This window comes from Dipodomys merriami, unplaced genomic scaffold (assembly GCF_024711535.1).
Source record: "Dipodomys merriami isolate MVZ:Mamm:240054 unplaced genomic scaffold, mDipMer1.0.p SCAF_10, whole genome shotgun sequence".
NCBI lineage: Eukaryota > Metazoa > Chordata > Mammalia > Rodentia > Heteromyidae > Dipodomys > Dipodomys merriami.
The window spans coordinates 20677009-20691965 of record NW_027202271.1 but is presented as its reverse complement, the minus strand read 5'-3'; the positions used below and the strand labels follow the sequence as shown (position 1 = coordinate 20691965).

Sequence of the window (14957 nt, the reverse complement as noted above, 5' to 3'; positions counted from 1 at the left end):
GGCCCTATGACTAACAACAACAAAAAAGAGTCTCATGGACTTTCCTGCCCAGGCTGGCTTTGAATCGCAATTCTCAGATCTCAGCCTCCTGAGTAGCTAGGATTACAGGCATGAGCCATTGGCGCCTGGCAGGTACCAACTTTTATTTGCAGCTTTCACTAAAGAGTACCCCACATAAGAAGGGGTGGTCCTCAGGCATCAGCTACAAGGGCATCAGACCTCTGGTCTGAAACCATATGTTTCTGTCCTGACACGCTGTAAATGACCTTCTGTAATGGCTATAAATAGGCAAGTGGGTGGGTACTAGGTCCTGGAATGTAGAATGTGCTACTATAGTTAGCAGGGACACTATGTCCAAGAAGCTTTTTTACACTTTAACTCCCCTGGGAAAGGAAGCAATGGCTTTCTTCTACTTAACTATACGTACATTAGCCCCCTCCCCAAAAGAAATAATACAAAAAAAGACAAATTCACACTGTCACAGTTTATTGAGATTTTATAAAAACTCAAGTCATGTGGAAGAATAAGGTGCAAACCATTAGTTCAGACAATTCTGTTCAGTACTTTTTCCACCATGTGGCACTTATGAGGAGAGCTGCTGTCTCTACTAGACAGACAGCATGGAAATACTCAAACTGAAGCAGGCTGCCTTGTCTCCTGAGGAATCTAAGGTAAAACAAAAGTTACCACCCAAAACCTCTGAACCAGAGAAAGCTCTGTTTAAGCCTTCAAGAAGTTAACTTTCTTCCCTTGGTCAGATATTTATAAAGCGCCCTGACAGGGCTCAGTGACAAAAGACCTGGTTCTAATTGAATGTGAAAAGGCTGAACTTTAAAGAAAACCCTGACCTTTTCTATTCATGTCTTACTTGCATATCACCTGCCTTTTCCACAACATTTTCAGCCAGCATAGAGTCCACTTTTTATAAAACTGAGAGGAGAAATGGTACTATGAACATAGGTCCCTCTCAAAGTTGGAGCCAAACAAAATAAATAATTGCATAGGAAGGGGAAATAGAAGGGAGGCTAGATGAGCAATCCTTTGCCTCAAGTCTGGTGCACCTCATGGAACATCAGTTCACGGGGGATGACTGTTTCTGGACCAAACTTTGTGGCCGCCCGGCGTTCGAAGGCAGCAACATTCTGTTTGACAACCTCATCAAAAAACATGGTGGCCAGCTGGGAGTGCAGCAGAGAACGAAATTCAAAGGTAATCTGGGAATGTGTAAGAAATATTGTCAGAGCCTCTTGAAAACCATGTTCAGTAGTCCCTGGCTGAATGGGAAGGTACTGATCCATAGTGTCTTTACTCTCTATCCCCCCACTCCTGTTTTAGACTCCTTCACGAGCACCAGTTTAGGACTGGGCAGAGTAAAAGTTCCATACAAACCCAGCCATCTGAAAACTTGATTTAAGAGATGTTTGGTGCCAGGTGCTGGTGGCTCATGCCTGTAATCCTAGCTACTCAGGAGGCTGAGATCTGAGGATTGCAGTTCAAAGCCAGACCAGGCAGGAAAGTCTGGAGACTCTTATCTCCAATAAACCCAGAAAACTGGAAGTGGTGCTGTAGCTCAAGTGGTAGAGTGCTAAGCTTGAGCTGAAGAGTTTAGGGACAGCACCCAGACCCAGATTTGAAGCCCATGACCGACAAAAAAAGATGTTCGTTGCTAGCAGGACGTTGTTGGCTCATCTATAATCCTAGCTACTTAGGAGGCTGAGATCTGAGGATCGTGGTTCAAAGCCACCCCAGGCAGGAAAGTCCATGAGACTCTCCAATTAACCACCAGAAAACCAGAAGTGGTGCTGTGGCTCAAGTGGTAGAGCGCTAGCTAGCCTTTAGCTGAAGAGCTGAGGGACAGCACTCAGGCCCGGAGTTCAAGCCCCACAACTGACCAAAAAAATAAAAAGTTTGGTGCTAAAGAATTCCACACTGACAGCTCTTCCCTCATATTTAATCCTAGATCTACAAAGCTGCTTGACTCACCGAAAAGTCCACAGTGCAGGTTCGGGGGTAGGCAGGAATACCAGGGCGGAATCGCCAAATAGTCTCTAAATGGTTGAAGAGCTTGCCATCAGTGCAAACAGCCTAGAATAAGACAATCAGCTAGCTAGTTACTTAGTATAGGAGGTGGAAAAGAAAGGGTTAGGATATAGCTTCATGGAGCACTCACTTGGCTTTGTGTGAGGCCCTGGGTTGGATCCCCCATACCATAAAAATAAAGTTGTTTCCCTTCCTTCCCCTCTGATTTTTTAAAATTTATTCTTTTACCAGTCCTGGGCCTGGGCACTGTCCTTGAGCCTCTTTGTGCTCAAGGCTAGTGTTCTACCACTTGAGCTCCAGTGCCACTTCTGACCTTTTGTGAGTAGTTTACTGAAGGTGAGAGTCTCATGGAGGGCTGGGAATATGGCTTATCGGCACAGTGCTTGCCTAGCATGCATGAAACCCTGGGTTTGATTCCTCAGTATCACATAAACAGAAAAAGCCAGAAGTGGCACTGTGGCTCAAATGGTAGAGTGCTAGCCTTGAGCAAAAAAAACTCGGGGACAGTGTCCAGGCTCTGAGTTGAAGCCCTAGAACTGGCAAATAAAAAGAGTCCTACGGACTTTTCCTGCCTGGACTAGCTTTGAACTGCAATCCTCAGATCTATCTCAGTCTCCTCAAAACTAGGATTACAGGTATAAGCCACAGGTGCCCATTTATTAGGTAAATAATCTGAGATAAAATAATTTTAAGAAATGCCCCTCCCCCCACCGAAAAAAAAAAGCCCTTAAATGTGAATTGCTAAGGAGGACAAAAAATATCCTGTCCCAAACAGGCCTCACCTTGACCATGTGAGGTTTGACCATAGAAACTGCAGAGGTATAGCGCTCCAAGACAGGTGGGAAGCCGACTTCCAACTGGGCTTTCAGGTGACCCTTACGGCTAGATACCACCAGAGACTTCTTACACCATGGCACAAACTCTCGATACTCCTGGACATTGGACACGACCTCATACATCTCCTGCATTGAGAACCTAGGGGAAAAGGATCACAGAGAGGCCAAGGAACTGCCAGCTGGGTCAGATTCCTATTTGTCACTGGTCCTCAACACCTGCCTTTGCCAGCTAACCACACAACTTTAGGAACTAAAGATTTGCCAAATGCAAACTTACATGTCTCTGGTGTTAAACTGTTTTAAGGTTTGCAAATTTCACATTATTTTTAACACAAGAGAGACTTCTAGAGGAGTTTCTTATTGGCTATCACACAGGATCAGATCCTAGCTCTACAACTAACTGTAAACCTAGGTAAAACCTGTGCCTCTACTCTTACCTATGAAATGGAGCTAACAATACCTGGTTCATAGGTTTGTTGTAAGGAATGAGGGAAATTTATGTAAAATACCTAGGCAGCCTTGCTGCTAGCACATAACAAATTGATCAATAAGATATTATTCCATTGTGTTTATAAAATGTTTGAAAGGATCATCAGAGAAGTAATACCCTGTTTCTGTTTTTGTTGTTGCGTTTTTTGTTTTTTTGGGGGGAGGGGGGTTGTGGGGTTTTTTTTTGTTTTTTTTTGGTCCGGTGGTGGGGCCTGAACTCTGGGCCTGAGCGCTGTCCCTCAGCTCTTCAGCTCAAGGCTAGCGCTCTACTACTTGAGCCACAGCTCCACTTCCGGCTTTTTTCTTTTTGCTTATGTGGTGCTGAGGAATCGAACCCAGGGCCTCGTGCATGCAAGGCAAGCACTCTACCACTGAGCCACCTTCCCAGCCCTTGTGTTTGTTTTTTGAGATAGGGAGTTGCTATGTAGTCCAGGCTGTCCTTGAACACAATCCTGCTTGCCTGTATTATGGGCAGGAACTATCATCATCACCTACTCTGTTGGGTTAACACATACCTTTGCTATAGTCCAAGCCTAGATTTATTTCGCCTAAAATACAGTAACCAAGAAGAAGGTGGCAGAAGATAGGGAAAAAAAAGTCCCAAGTATGAATCTTAATCATCTGTGCCCTTACACTGTACCTAGACATGGTTAAGTGGAGGGGAAGAAGAGGATGCTCACCCCATAATCCTCCGCTCTGAGTAAGCCTTGCGCTTGTTGGTGAAAGGGGCTGCAAAACCCATGAAGGAACGACAAGGAGGTAGGCCAGCCTCAGCTGCCAAGACCTGGGCAGCCCGGGGCAAGAAGAGGCTGCAGGAAATCAGAAACCTAAGGCCAAAAGCAAAGGAAAGGCAACGTCACGATTTTTTTTTTTCTCTTTTTGCAGCCGATCATTTCCAGATGCAAGGGAAGAAGGGTTCATCCCAGAGGAAGGTCGTCCAGACAAGCTTTTCCCCTCCAGCACCTGCTGCGGCTCTCCCAGCTCCCTGGCCAGGCAGTCACGAGTGCAAAAGGTCGAGGGCAGCTAAGGACAGGGCCAGGGGTGGGGCTGGAAAAAACGGGAGCGTGCAAAGGCACTGTGGCTTTTGGGCTATTTTGCTCAAAGCAAAAGCTGTCAAGGAACACACACACACACACACACATACACACACACACACACACAGAGTCTCCCAGCCCCTCCAGCCCAGTTAACAGCACATCTCCAACAAGGGACAAGAGGTGGGGTGGCACCGTACCCCGAGGGTACAACTTGTAAAAGCATTCTCCAAAGCTCTACGCTAGCTCCCAAGACACCGCCGCTGCCAGCCACCTAGGGCCGCCACCCCCCACCGTGGAACTCCGGGGGCGCCAGGCGACCCCTGCCCCGCGGCGCGGACGCCCGGCGCCTCGCTCTCACCTCATTGGTCGCGGAGGGCCGGGGGGCGGGGCCGAGAGCGCGCTAGAGCGGAGCGTGAGGCCGCAACAGCCCCGGGCGGCTGTGCACGTCCCGGCTGGGAGCCGCCGCGCGCCCGCGGAGGCCATGCGCGCGACCCTCCCTGGGCCCTGAGGCTGCGGCTGGCTCGCGCCCTCCGGCCTGCGCACCGGTGTTAGGGCGAGGGCCGCGGGGTAGATTCCGCGCCCCGGAGTTGTTACGACTGCTGTCGCCCGGCTCCCGCCCAGGCGGCTAGGTCCACCAGAACTGAAGCGGTGACCGCAGCTCCGGGTACCCTCAACGTCACGCGGTTGCCAGGGCCTGGAACCTGGACAGGGAGGAAGGAGGGACGACGCTGCCTGCCGGGAGATGTAGTTCCTTTCGCAGCCCGCGAGAGAAAGGGCGCTTGGGGTGCGTAGGCGAAGCTGCGGGGACGGCTTCTGGGGAAACGAGGTCGCTGGGCAGAAACGACCTAGCCAAGTGTGTGGTCACAGGACCTGGTGCGTAGACACCCTGGCGACTTCGTGGGCGTGTCCACGCCGGGCGTCCGTGGGTTTTCCGGCCGCCTCTCCGAGCCTTTATCAGCTTCTTCTGCCTTTATGGTTAGAACTCCGGTTCCTCTCTGTGTCTGCTGTGCTTTACCTTTGGGAAAGGACGTTAACCAGGCCAAGCTGTGGCCTTAAATTGAGTAGAGAGAACGTACACGTGTGTGCGTGCGTGTGTGTGTATCTGTCTATAGGTTGTTTTGTGTTTGTTTGACTTCATTTACCCCCCCCCCTCCTGCCCAGCATGGAACTTGAACTCGAGACCTGGGCACTGCCTCCGAGCTTTTCTGTTCAGGGCTAGTGCTCCACCACTTTGAGCTGCAGATCTACTTCCTGTTCTCTGGGGGTTAATTGGAGATCAGCTTCTCAAGGACTTTTCCTGCTCCGGGGCTGGATTCGAATGGGATTCTCAGATCTCAGCCTCCCTAGTAGGATTACTGGTGAAAGCCACCAGCACCTAGCTTGTTTTGTCTTCTTGTTTGTTTTTTGGACATAAGGTCTCACCCAGTCACCTAAGCTGACCTTGAATTTGTGACTCCAGAGTGACGTGATTTTCTCTTTTAATAAAAATGTATGTACTTTATACACATGTGTGAAAATAGGACAAGGTAACTTGATCAGCCAGGTTTGAGAAAGGAGAATGACAGAGTGGTCATAAGGACCAAGAAACATTGTACTTAGAAATGGATTTGTGCACGTAAACCTTCCTTGTTTGTTTGTTTTTTGTTTTGGGGTTTGTTTATTTGTTTGTTTTGTCGATCCTGAGTCTTGAACTCTGGGCAGGGGTGCTGTCCCTGAGCTCTTCAGCTCAAAGATAGCACTCTGCCACTTGAGGCATAGCACCACTTCCGGTTTTCTGGTGGCTAATTGGAGAACAGTCTCACGGACTTTATCCTATAAGGGCTGGCTTTGAACCATAATCCTCAGATCTCAGCCTCCTAAGGAGCTAGGATTACAGGTGTGAGTCACCAGTGCCTGGCTTCCCTTGCATCTATATAAAATATGAAATGAAAAAAAGTTTGGGCTGGGAATGTGGTTTAGTAGTAGACTGTTGCTTGGCATGCGTGAAACCCTGGATTCGGTTCCTCGGTACCGCATAAACAGAAAAAGCTAGAAGTGACGCTGTGGCTTAAGTGGTAGAGTGCTAGCCTTGAGCAAAAGAAGCTCAGGGACAGTGCCCAGGTCCTGAGTTCAATCCCCAGGACTGGCAATAAAGTTTATTGGAAATGGCGCTGTGGCTCAGTTGATAGAGTGCTGACCTTGAGCTGAAGAGCTAAGGGACAGCACCCAGCCTCAGAATTCAAGCCCCACAACTAACCAAAAAGAAAAAAAAGTTTACCTATAATAGCTGGACACCTGTGGCTCATGTCTGTAATCCTAGCTACTCAGGAGGCTGAGATCTAATGATTGTGTTCAAAGCCAGCCCAGGCAGGAAAGTCTGTGAGATTCTTCTCTCCAATTAACCACCCAGAAAACCGGAAGTGGCACTATGGCTCACGTGGCAGAACGCTAGCCTTGAGCTGAAGAGTGCAGGTACAGCACCTAAGCCCAGAGTTCAAGCCCCATGACCACCACCACCACCACTACCACCAATAATAATAATAATAATTTATGGAAAAAAGGGTGGGGCTCACGCGTGTAATCTTAACTACTCAGGAGGCTGAAAGTGTGGCTTAAGTGGTAGAGTACCTGGTCTAGCCCTGAGTTAAAATCCACTACCACCAAAGAAAAGAGAGCCAGGTGCTGGTGGCTCATGCCTGTAATTCTAGCTACTCAGGAGGCTGAGATCTGAGGATCAGAGTTCAAAGCCAGCCCAGGCAGGAAAGTCCATGAGACTCTTTTTTTTTTTTTTTTTTTGTTTGGTCGTGGGGCCTGAACTCTGGGCCTGGTCGCTGTCCCTCAGCTCTTCAGCTCAAGGCTATCACTCTACCACTTGAGCCACAGCGCCACTTCCGACTTTTTTTCATTTTGCTTATGTGGTGCTGAGGAATCGAACCTAGGGCCTTGAGCATGCAAGGCAAGCGCTCTACCACTGAGCCACCTTCCCAGCCCTCCATGAGACTCTTATCTCCAATTAACCACCAGAAAACCAGAATGATGCTCTGGCTCAAGTGGTAGAGCGCTAGTCTTGAGCTGAAGAACTGGGGGACAGTGCTCAGGCCCAGAGTTCAGGCCCCACAGTCAACATATACACAAAAAGAGAATAATTGCTTTTGATAAAAGTGGCAAAGATTGGCTGGGAATGTGGCTTAGTGGTAGAGTACTTGCCTGAGTTTGATTCCTCAGTACTACATAAGCAGAAAAAGCCAGAAGTGGTGCTGTGGCTCAAGTGGTAGAATGCTAGACTTGAGCACAGAGAGGCTCAGAGACAGTGCTCAGGCCCTGAGTTCAAGCCCCAGGGTTGGCAAAAAAAAAAAAAAAAAGACAAAAGAAGGGAAGAAAAATAAGCAATTAGAAAGAGACTGGATTTAGTTGGGTGCAAGAGCAATCAAAAGTCTTCCATGGTAGAGTAGAAGAAGGACATCTTAAGACAGATGGAGCCAGGCACTGGTGGCTCATGCCTGTAAGCCTAGCTACTCAGAAATCTGAGCTATAAGGATGTAGGCTCAAAGCCAGTCCAGGCAGAAAAATCTCCAGCTCTTATCTCCAATTAGCCAGCCAAAAGCTGGAAGTGGCTCTAGTGGTGGAATACCAGCTTGAGCATAAAAGCCAAGTGAGAGTACAAGCACAAAAACAAACCAATCTTTACTTCCTCCATAGCACTTAGTACTACTAGTTCAACCATTATTGGACTAGGGGTGTGCTTAATAATAGAGTGCTGGGTGCTAGTGGCTCACACCAAGCAATCCTAGCTACTTGGGAGGCTGAGATTTGAGAATCTCAGTTCAAAGCTAGCCGAAGCAAGAAAGTCTGTGAGACTTACCTTTAATTAACTGGAAGTGGCACTGGTAGAATGCTAACCTTGAGCAAAAGAGCTCAGGGAAAGTGTCCAGGGCCTGAGTTCAAGTCCCATGGCCAAGAATAACAACAAAATAGTAGAGTGCCTGCCTTACATGCATGAGGCCCTGGGTTCAACACCCAGTACAATAAATAAATGCATAAATATATGTGTGTGAATAAATATATGTGTGTAAATAAATATATTTTGTCATCTTTTATCTCTTTTCTTCCACCCACCAAGGGATAGAAAACCTCAAGTCAGAGAATAATAATCTTACTCTCCTAACATATTACCCCCTTAGCACTGGAGGGAAGGTCTGTTATGTCCTTACTCCCCTCCCCCCATTACCATGTACAGATCTTTTTCCAGTTCAAAGACGGTAATCTGGAGCCACCCTCAGATAAGAATATGACCTTGAGCCGGGCGCTGGTGGCTCACGCCTGTAATCCTAGCTACTCAGGAGGCTGAGATCTGAGGATCGCGGTTCAAAGCCAGCCCGGGCAGGAGAGACCGTGAGACTCCTATCTCCAATAAACCACCAGAAAACCGGAAGTGGCGCTGTAGCTCAAGTGGTAGAGCGCTCGCTTTGAGCTGAAGAGCTGAGGGACAGCGCCCAGGCCCAGAGTTCAAGCCCCACGACCGACAAAAAAAAAAAAAAAAAAAGAATATGACCTTAAAGGACAGTTTATTCTTTGCAACCTCACTTTCATGTCCAGTGCCACCTCCTCTGACTGAGGGTTTGCGCATGCAAGATAGCTGCTTGGAGTGTGGAACAGGGCTCTGGTTGGGTAAAGACAGAAATGAACTGGGATACATGATTGAACTGTGACACCATTAGCACTCTACATTCACCGAGTTAATGGCTACACAATCCCCAAGGCCCAATAGGCCTGCCGAGCCAATTTGCTTGCTAGCCCCCCACTAATTAGATTAACTAATTACTGCCATTTAAACCTTTTCTACTTCATTCCCTGTATCTGAAATGACCAATTTCCTGCCAGGCCCCTACCGTTCTACATCAATAATGTCCTTCAAGTACTAACACAAAACACACTTCCCTCAGGAATAAACCTATCCTTCAACCTTACTCTGAATTCATAGTTCAATGTAAACAAGTATGAATCCTATACTGTTTGTTTCCTCTTGTAATATGTATGTCCTACTAAGTAATAAACTCAGAAACAGACACCATCACTTTTTTTGTCCATTGTTGGAGCTTGAATTTTGGCCTGGCACTGTCCCTGAGCCTCTTTGTGCTCAAGGCTAACACTCTACCATTTGAACCATAGCCACTTCCTGTTTTTTTTTTGGGGGGGCAGTCGTGAGGCCTGAACGCTTTCCCTCAGCTCTTCACCTCAAGGCTAGCGCTCTACCACTTGAGCCACAGCACCACTTCCGGCTTTTTTCTTTTTGCTTATGTGGTGCTGAGGAATTGAACCCAGGGCCTCAGGCATGCAAGGCAAGTGCTCTACCACTGAGCCACCTTCCCAGCCCCACTTCCTGTAGTTGAGTGGTTAATTGGAGATGAATCTCACGGAGACTATTCTGCTTGGGCTGGCTTCAAACCGTGGTCCTCAGAGCTCAGCCTCCTGAGTAGCTTGGGTTACAGGCATGATCCACCAACAGCACCCAGCACATCACTCTTTTAAGTTCCTACTTTCCAATCACTGTAGCATAAAGGCTGGACATATAATCTTCAGCTTTGTTAGAAGCATAAAAAACAAAGTTTAGCAGATGCAGATGACTCATACCAGTAACCCTAGCTACTCAGGAGGCTGAGATTTGAGGATCATGGTTCAAAGCCAGCCCAGGCAGAAAAGTTCGTGAGATTCTTATCTCTCATTAACCTCCAGAAAAGTAGAAGTGGTGCTTTGGCACAAAGTGGTAGAGCATGAGCCTTGAACACAAGAGCTCAGGGACAATGCCCAGTCCTTGAGTTCAAGCCCCATAACTGACAAAACAAAGTTTAAATGACAGCAGGCATTCTTCTAGGATTACCCAAATATTAAGTGAGTAGTTGAAGCCAAGGCTGTATTGCCAATTTTGTCCTCCTCTCACTGTGTGTGTTGTACCTTGTGTGTCACCCAAGCTTCAGAAATGTTACCTACATCATCCTCTTTTTTTCATTACTGGGAAATCCTCTTTCTTGCTCTGGATAATATTAAAAATAACTCTTTTAGCCCTTCCTCCTACTTCCAGCTACCAGAAAGCCAAGCTGGCAATTTCTCTTCACCTTCACCCTTGTGCCAGACCCAGGCACGTGATCCAAGATCAACCCCTGACTCCAATTCCTCAGGTTACAAAAGCTATTTTGGGCAGTAGAGACCATGTATTCCCTTCCTCCCCTTCGCTGCATGGTATCCTAGCTTAGCCCTTGGAAGGACCATCATACCCAATAGCTAAGTGAGTATGTCCCAACACCCTTACCTATCTGACCCTCAGCTATCTTCAGTTTCTATTTCAGCCTCTTTTTCTCTTCACCCATCATCAAAAATGCTTCTTCCAGGGCTGGGAAGGTGACTCAGTGGTAGAGTACTTGCCTTGCATGCATATGGCCCTGGGTTCAATTCCTTAGCGTCACATAAGCAGAAAAAGCCAGAAGTGGCACTGTGGCTCAAGTGGTAGAGCGCTAGCCTTGAGCTGAAGAGCTGAGGGACAGCGGCCAAGCCCTGAGTTCAGGCCCATGACCGACAAAAGAAAGAAAGAAAAAGAAATATGCATCTTCCCATGTTTTGAAGACTAGAACTAAAAACAATGCAAGGTATACAGTTACCATCAGAAAGTTAAAATTTTCAAGTGCCACTGGCTCCTGCCTATAAACCTAGCTACTCAAGAGGCTGAAATTTGAGGATCATGGTTTAAAAGCCAGCCAGCCTATCAGCCTATCAGCCTATCTGCCTACCTGGGCAGGAAAGTCAGAAGGTGTAGGTAAAGTGGTAGAGCCCCAGCTTTAGGCAAAAAAAGCTAAGACACAAGGCTGGGAAAGTGGCTTAGTGGTAGGGTGCTTGTCTGGCATGCATGAAGCCCTAAGTACCATATATACACACAGAAAAGCCAGCAGTGGTACTGTGGCTCAAGTGGTAGAGTGCTAGCCTCGAACAAGAGAAGCTCAGGGACAATGCTTTTTCCCTGAATTCAAGCCTCAGGACTGGTAAACAAAACAAAATAAACTAAGACACAGCACCCAGGAACTGAATTCAAAAAAGAAAGCTTTTTTGTTTGTTTGTTTTGTCGGTCATGGGTCTTGAACTCTGGACCTGGGCATTGCCTCTGAGCTCTTCTGCTCAAGGCTAGCCCTCTACCACTTAAGCTACAGTGCCACTTCCAGTTTTCTGGTGGTTAATTGGACATTAAAGAGTTTCACCTACTCTCCTGGCTTTGAACCGCAATCCTCAGATCTTAGCCTCCTGAGTAGCTAGGTTTACAGTCCTGAGCCACTGATGCCCAGCTTATTATTTTTAATCCTGGCTGGGGGTGTGGCTCAGTAATAGAGTACTTACCTTACAAATACAAGATCCAGAGATTAAATTTTAGCACTGCAGCAACACAGCCTACCTAGTGAAATCTGACTTAAATATACCAAGGCAAATAAACAAAAAATTCCAAACAAATAGTAGATGACTCATAGCTGTGAGATCTGAGGATTTAGGTTCCAAGCTAGCCAAGGTATAAAAATTTGTGAGATTCTTATCTCCAATAATCACCAAAGAACCAAAAGTAAAGTTGTAGCTCAAGTAGTAGAATGAGCAGAAAAGCGACAGCATCTAGGCCCTAAGTTCAAGTCCCAGTAATCACTCCCCCCCACCCCTCTGCCCCAGACATTGAAGACAAGGATCTACTTGTGCTACACTCTTTCCTTAATGTATTCTCTTTGAAGGATCCACTTGTTCCCACTCCTACTATTTAAAAAAATTTTTTTGGAGGGGGAGTCGGTTGTGGGGCTTGAACTCTGGGCTTGGGCGCTGTCCCTGTCCTCTTTAGCTCAAGGCAAACACTCTACCGCTTGAGCCACAGCACCACTTCCGGTTTTCTAGTGGTTTATTGGCGATAAGAGTTTCATGGACTTTCCTGCCTCGGCTGGCTTTGAATTGTGATCCTCAGATCTCAACCTCCTGAGTAGCTAGGATTACAGGCGCCCAGCTGCTGCTGCTTCTTCTGCTTCTTCTGCTTCTTCTTCTCCTTCTCCTCTTTCTCCTCCTCCTTCTCCTCCTTCTCCTCCTCCTTCTCCTCCTTCTCCTCCTTCTCCTCCTCCTTCTCCTTCTTCTTCTTCTTCTTCTTCTTCTTCTTCTTCATTTTTAAGCTCAAGGTTTGGGTGCAGCCACCTCTACTTTTTTTGGGGGGGGGGTCTGGTCATGGGGCCTGAACTCTGGGCCTGGGCGCTGTCCCTCAGCTCTTCAGCTCAAGGCTAGAAGCTCTACCACTTGAGCCACAGTGCCACTTCTGGCTTTTTTCTTTTTGCTTATGTGGTGCTGAGGAATCGAACCCAGGGCCTCAGGCATGCAAGGCAAGCGCTCTACCACTGAGCCACCTTCCCAGCCCCAAACCACCTCTACTTTTTGTCTGTCCTGGAGCTTGAACTTGGGGCCTGGGCAGTGAGCCTGAACAATTTTGCTCAAGGCTAGAAGTGGAGTCAGAGCTCTACTTCTGGTTTTTGAAGATAAGGATTTCACAAGGACTTTCTTGCCAGGGCTGGCTGGGAACCACAATCCTCATAGCCTCCTGAGTAGCTAGGTTTACAGGCGTGAGCCACCAGAGCTCAGCGGCATTCAGGCATGGTGGAGATATGGCTAGAAAAAAGGATGGGCTGAAGTTGGGCCAGGATTTAAGTAGGGAAGGCAGTGGGGAAAAGGTGAAGCCAAGTGAGGGAAGGTGTGGCCACATCAGATGCAGATGTGACCTCAAGGCCTGGGACCCTTTCTCTGCCAGTGGGAGGCATGGGGGAGGGGATGGAGGAGGGGGAGGTGACTGATGCCAGGTGTGCCAGTTACCTAGGTGACACTGGGCAGAGACTTAGCCAAGAGGAGGGTGGAATCTGCCCCACCTTCCTAGGGTGTTCCTTACAACATCTACTCTCTCTCTCTCTTTCTTTCTTTCTTTTTTCTTTTTTTTTTGCCAGTCCTGGGACTTGAACTCTGGGCCTGAGCACTGTCCCTTAGCTTCTTTTGCTCAAGGCTAGTACTCTACCACAGTGCCACTTGAGAATTTTTCTGTTTATATGGTGCTGAGGAATCAAACCAGGGCTTCATGCATGCCAGGCAAGCACTCTACTATTAGGCCACATTCACCTCTTCTTTTTTGAGACCAGGTCTCACTATATAGCCCATGGATTCACAATTCTGCCTCTTCAGTTATCCTGGGTGCTGAGATAACAAACATACATCATTATACCAGCCTTGAAACATTTTTTTGTTTTTCTGTTTTCTGTCAGTTGTGAGGCTTGAACTCAGGGTCTGGGCTCTGTCTCTGTACCTCTTGGTGCTCAAGGCTGATGCTCTATCACTTGAGCCACAGCACCACTTCCAATTCTCTGATAGTTAGTTGAAGATGAGTCTCATGGGTTTTGCTTACTGGGCTGGCTTCGAACTGTGATCCTCAGTTAGCTAGGATCACCATTAAATCCTTTTTAGGAATTCAATCTACAGATTTCTGCTTTCCCCCTTCTGGGTTGGGATGTCCTCTAATCAGTTGTTTCCTGATTGACTGCTATCTGACCTCTCCAGTAAAAGAGGAGATGTACCCTCCCCTCCTCCCTCTTTTATGGAGGAAGGGGACTGTTGTTGTTTAGGAAGTTCTGTGTGTGTGTGTGTGTGTGTGTGTGTGTGTGTGTGTGTGTGTGTGTGTGTGTGTGTGTGTGTGTGTGTGTGTGTGTGTGTGTGTGTGTGTGTGTGTGTGTGTGTGTGTGCGCGCGCGCGCGCGCGCTGGTCTCAGGCTTGAACTCAGGACCTGGGCGCTGTTCCTGGTCTTTTGGGCTCAAGGTTAGTGTTCTATCACTTGAGCCACAGCTCCACTTCGGACTTTTTTTTTTTTTTTTTTTGGTAGTTAATTGTAGATAAGAGTCTCACAGACTATCATGCCTGTGGCTTTGAACCTGGATCCTCAGATCTTAGCCTCCAGAGTAAGTAGGATTACAGGCTCTGTTAAATCTTTTTAAGTGTTGTCACCTAACCACCTTAATCTGGCAATGGAGTAATTTAGGGGGTTGAAGTGTCCCTTTCGTTGGCCTTCTTGGAGACCTTTTCCAGCTACCACCTGTCCTGACCTCTTTGTGGGGGGTTCCTAAAGCAGAAGAATCGTTCGGTTCTCTCTCTGCAGTTTGGACCACTTTTGCCATTCCTTTCTACCCAACTAAAGTCCTCCCCAGTGAAGATCCCACGCTGTCCCCCTCTGGGGCTAATGCCATGCACGAACTCCAGATCACCCCCACCCCTAGTTTCTCCTAATCTGTGGGGGGCGTAGGAGGGTGTGGAAGGCTGTCGGGAGGAGTTAGCCTGGCTATAGCATTGTGGGCTGGGTGAGATCTGGCCGGCCGGCGGTTCGGTCCTGAGGACTGGGGGATACGGCGGGAGCAAGGCCTGAGTTTCCGCTATGGTGCTGCGGAGGACCCTGCGGGCCGCCGGGCTAGAGCCGAGAGCGCCGCGCAGCCGGCTGGGGGAGCGGAGGAGCCAGCGCGGGAGCTTGGGGTGGCCAGGACCGCTC

At 48.0% G+C, this 14957-nt stretch overlaps 1 protein-coding gene across 2 annotated transcripts; it reads right to left on the bottom strand.

The window, feature by feature from the left end:
* Window positions 1-469: 469 nt before the first annotated feature.
* Window positions 470-5247, bottom strand: Coq10a (coenzyme Q10A). Of its 2 annotated transcripts, none has more exons than XM_070043074.1 (5): window positions 4761-5247; window positions 4046-4192; window positions 2823-3015; window positions 1984-2085; window positions 470-1214 (listed from the first exon to the last, which is right to left on the bottom strand). In XM_070043074.1, exons 1-5 carry the CDS (start codon window positions 4883-4885, stop codon window positions 1047-1049), a joined length of 735 nt encoding a protein of 244 aa, XP_069899175.1. In that variant the 5' UTR covers window positions 4886-5247; the 3' UTR covers window positions 470-1046. The 2 variants fall into 2 exon arrangements, with proteins under 2 accessions (XP_069899175.1, XP_069899182.1); XM_070043081.1 differs by lacking the exon at window positions 4761-5247 and adding an exon at window positions 4600-4686.
* Between the last annotated feature and the right edge of the window lie 9710 nt (window positions 5248-14957).

Bases quoted from the DNA above. Each gene is read 5' to 3' on its own strand.
- Coq10a (XM_070043074.1), bottom strand. From the start codon at position 4,885: ATGGCCTCCGCGGGCGCGCGGCGGCTCCCAGCCGGGACGTGCACAGCC. The intron at 4,193-4,760 runs GTGAGAGCGAGG...TTTTGGCCTTAG, and splicing joins GGCCCTCCGCGACCAATGAG to GTTTCTGATTTCCTGCAGCC. The intron at 2,086-2,822 runs GTGAGGCCTGTT...GTCTTATTCTAG, and splicing joins TCAAACCTCACATGGTCAAG to GCTGTTTGCACTGATGGCAA.